The sequence below is a fragment of the Helobdella robusta genome (genome assembly GCF_000326865.2).
Source record: "Helobdella robusta unplaced genomic scaffold HELROscaffold_46, whole genome shotgun sequence".
NCBI lineage: Eukaryota > Metazoa > Annelida > Clitellata > Rhynchobdellida > Glossiphoniidae > Helobdella > Helobdella robusta.
In genome coordinates, this window is record NW_008705138.1 from 1,082,617 (window position 1) to 1,086,459 (window position 3,843).

The window sequence follows — 3,843 nt, forward strand, 5'->3', positions numbered from 1 at the left end:
TATAAAATTTACAAACAATTTACTGAAACACTAACTGTTATTAACCAGTATTTTTGTTTATTTTTATAGTAAAAATTGTACTACATAATACTCTGACTAAGGATACTTTATTGTTTTTGTTAATAATGATATAATTATTGAGGGGATGGGTGCGGAAAAATGAGGATTTATGAGGGAATGAGTGCGAGTGAGGGAAAACATGTGAGGGAATGAGTGCAGGTGAGGGAAGACTTGTGAGGGAATGGGTGCGGGTGAGGTAAAATTCATTTTCAGAAGAGGCAGTTACTAGTTGCCGCTGCTTCGAACTGGGTTTTATAAACGTTCCAGGACATCTCTCCGTCAAATGCTGGTACCTTCAAAGTTCTTCCGGATGCGTGATCTAACGGCATGGCCACTTTTTTGGATTGCTCCAATTCTCGCTTCAATTTGTCTATCTTGTGATCTACCTCAACGGTCTGACGATCAAGTTTCTGCTCGATCATTTCTATTCTTGTTGACTGTTCTTCAATCTGTTCTACCACTTCCAATTTTACGTGTTTAAGCTGGTCCTTGATCTGTTTTAACTCCTCTGTCTGTCGTTCGGACTGTTCCTTGATCTGTTGTTTTAACTCTTTTGTCTGTCGTTCGGACTGTCGTTCGGACTGTTCTTTGATCTGTTTTAACTCCTCTTTCTGTCGTTCGGACTGTTCTTTGATCTGTTTCATTTCAGTTGACATACTAAGCAGAAGTTCCATCATTTTGGCGGTTGTAAACGTGCCTGTGCTAATTTCATTGTCTTCGTCAGCACTATCAAACTTGAATTCGTCTGGGTTCTTACCTTCGACAATGAGAGCTTCTCTCAGACGTGCTACTAGTACTTCTTTGTTGCCACTTGTGACAAGGCTTCGTTTCTGTAGTTCTTCTCGTAGCTGAACTACGTTCAAACCACACAGTTTTGACATCGTGTTCTTTTTCTATGAGTAGTAATTTGCTGGTCGAAGATCCCATTTCTGACACCAATATTCGCTGTCGTAACCGATTTACGACGCGACGGGTTCAAAACTTCCATTGAATAAAATACTCCAAACAGTTATTAGTTATTAAACTTTATTTACAGAAGAAATCAACTAATCGTTTATTTTTAGCAAATTCAAATTAACGCAACAATTAACTTTTAAATTGTTCAAAATCTATCGCTAAGACAACGTCAACAAACAAATCAAATATAGCTTTTAATAATTCACCAAATCGCTATTTACAAAATCACGAATTTCACTATTCGCTAATCTTCTTGCGACGTGCGCTTATATATTCTTCGCAAGCGTCGTTTCTAGATTCTTCTAGATGGTCCTATTCTAGCATACTCTAGAATGCTCCAGTCACTAGAACATTCTAGAATACGCTAGAATCTAGTGCGTTCGGTAGCACGGTTATAACAATATATATGTAAAATATGACAAGTCATATACAGTTATATAGTATATACACGTGCACAAGTGCACATTCAGCTTATAATTTATGCATAACCCATGTTTTAGCATAAAGAAAATTGTCCAGCTCACCTCACAATTAGTGATGTTGTTATTATGTGTCATGTAAGCTTTGTCTTTAACTTATTGACATAAAATTAATTGAATTCAATGAAATTATTTTTCTATTTATAACATTTTTAAATGTTGATAGACGCTTAAATCCGGCCCTAAATCCGGCCACCAAATCCGGCCGGATTTGAAAAAAGACGGATTTTGGCCGGGGCCGAACTTCGGTGCATCCCTAATCAGAACAAACAACCAACTTAATAATGATCAACCTTTTTTTCAAAACAACTTATGGGCACCTTAGTTTTGCCCTCACCAATGTTTGAGATGAACTTATTTTAATTTTATCAGTCTATGAACCGGAGATATATTACCTGTTATTGAATCTTGACCTACTCCAAATGACCCTGTTAGTTTGCTTTGGTTTTGTTCGAAGGGACCGTGAAACAAAGTCTATCCATATATTCACATATCGAAATAGTCTCCACAGATGTTCACCAACGATAAAAACAGCAACTGTTCCCTATCTAACCACGCCACAAAACTAATATAAAATGTTTGTTTCACTGAAATAGCGTTAAGTAATCTGAAAAAAACTAAAAACAGACCCTAGACAAGACCAGATGGTATTCCAAACATCCTCCTGAAGATGAGTGCATCAAGTTTGGCAGTTCCATTATTTCATATTTTACTTTCATCTTTTAAAAATAATTTCCTGCCAACTAGATGGAAAACTGTAGCCAGGCCTTGTCCGCTGTACCAAAACATCAACAATTGCACTGAAAAGATGTAGTTGTAGTCAATTTAATAAATCAATCTTCGTTTAGCATCCAGAGACCCAGTTCCCTTGAGGTAGGACGTTGTTTTCTTTGCCATCAATTTTTTGCGCCAAATTAAACGATCAGTTGTATCCACTTCATTTAAATTTAGAACTTTCATTTCTTGTTCGATTGTTTGCGACCAGGACTTCTTTGGACGGCCTTTGCGACGTGTGCAAGGTACTTCAACATCTGCAAGAGAAGTTATGGCACTGTTTCCACTTCGTTTGACATGACCAAACCATCGCAGACGGTGTTGCCGGCATTCGTCCATTATATCATCTAAACCAGAACGACGCAGGATTTCGGTTGATTTGATGTGGTCCTTCAGACTAATTCGTTGTATCCATCGGAGCATTTTCATATAGGTTCGGTGAAGTTGTTGCTCCAGTTTGGTTGTCATTGGCCATGTTTCTGCACCATATAACAAGACCGGACGTATCACAGATTTATAAAGTCTTGATCGTAGTTGTAGTGGGATGTCACGCCGCATCAATATAGAGGCAAGGAGATGCCATTTATTCCAGACTGCACGTATGTGCACTCGAACGGCAGCTTCAGCTGTTCCAGTACAATTCAGAACATCCCCTAGATATTGAAACGATGTGACTTTCTCTACCTTAAAGCATTCAAAAACATTGCTATTTCGAATTTGTTGTTGTGGATTGATGCAAGCAGGACAAACTTAATTGGACACTTTAGATAAAGTACCAATTATTTTTGAACAACGTTTGTGACACCACTGGTTACATTGCTGACACTTGATTGAATTGTTACCTACACCAGCTTTACAAACTGAACAGGGCCATCGTCCAGTAGCTATGGATTGGATGGGTTCACCAGTGTTCATTGCTTTGGTTTTGCTGATGTTGACTTTGAATCCATGATCGGCGAGTCTGGTGTTCCAATCTTCAAACATCTGTGCTGCATTCTGCTCAGACGTGGCTGTTAAAACGATATCATCAGCATATATTAGATTCCAAATGTCACCAGTGCGTATCGGCTTTGTGATTTCTCCCATCACAGTTATAAATAACAGTGGACTGTGGACTGAGAATCGTCCAACGTCGATGTCAAATGCATCTGTGTTTCCAACCGTTGTGCTGACGAAAGTCTTAGTAATCGTATACATTTCCATCACAAGTAGAACAAGATATTTTGTAATGAGTTGTCGACGCAGACTCCACCTGATTGCTTCACGGGGAACTCGATCAAATGCTTTTTCAAGGTCTACAAAAATGTGTGATAGTTGTTGATGCTTTGCGAGGTACCTCTCTTGCATCGAGGTACTTTGCGAAGTACTTCTCTTGTAGTCAATTTAATAACTGCATATATATATATATATATACATTATTCTTATTATACATTATTATATATATATATATATATATATATATATACATTATTCTATATATTCTACCGAATGTTTGGCGTTAATATGTTTGTAGTTCGTTTTTTCGATTTTTCTCACTAAAGTTTTTTGGTGAACGTTTAGTTTATAAAATTCA

General features: G+C 37.6%; 1 protein-coding gene across 1 annotated transcript; it reads right to left on the reverse strand.

Moving 5' to 3' along the window:
* Window positions 1-785: 785 nt before the first annotated feature.
* HELRODRAFT_85481 (hypothetical protein) lies at window positions 786-941 on the reverse strand (the record flags this gene model as incomplete). Its single annotated transcript, XM_009026210.1, has 1 exon — window positions 786-941. A coding segment is annotated over one exon (156 nt), but the record flags the coding sequence as incomplete, so codon positions are not given.
* Between the last annotated feature and the right edge of the window lie 2,902 nt (window positions 942-3,843).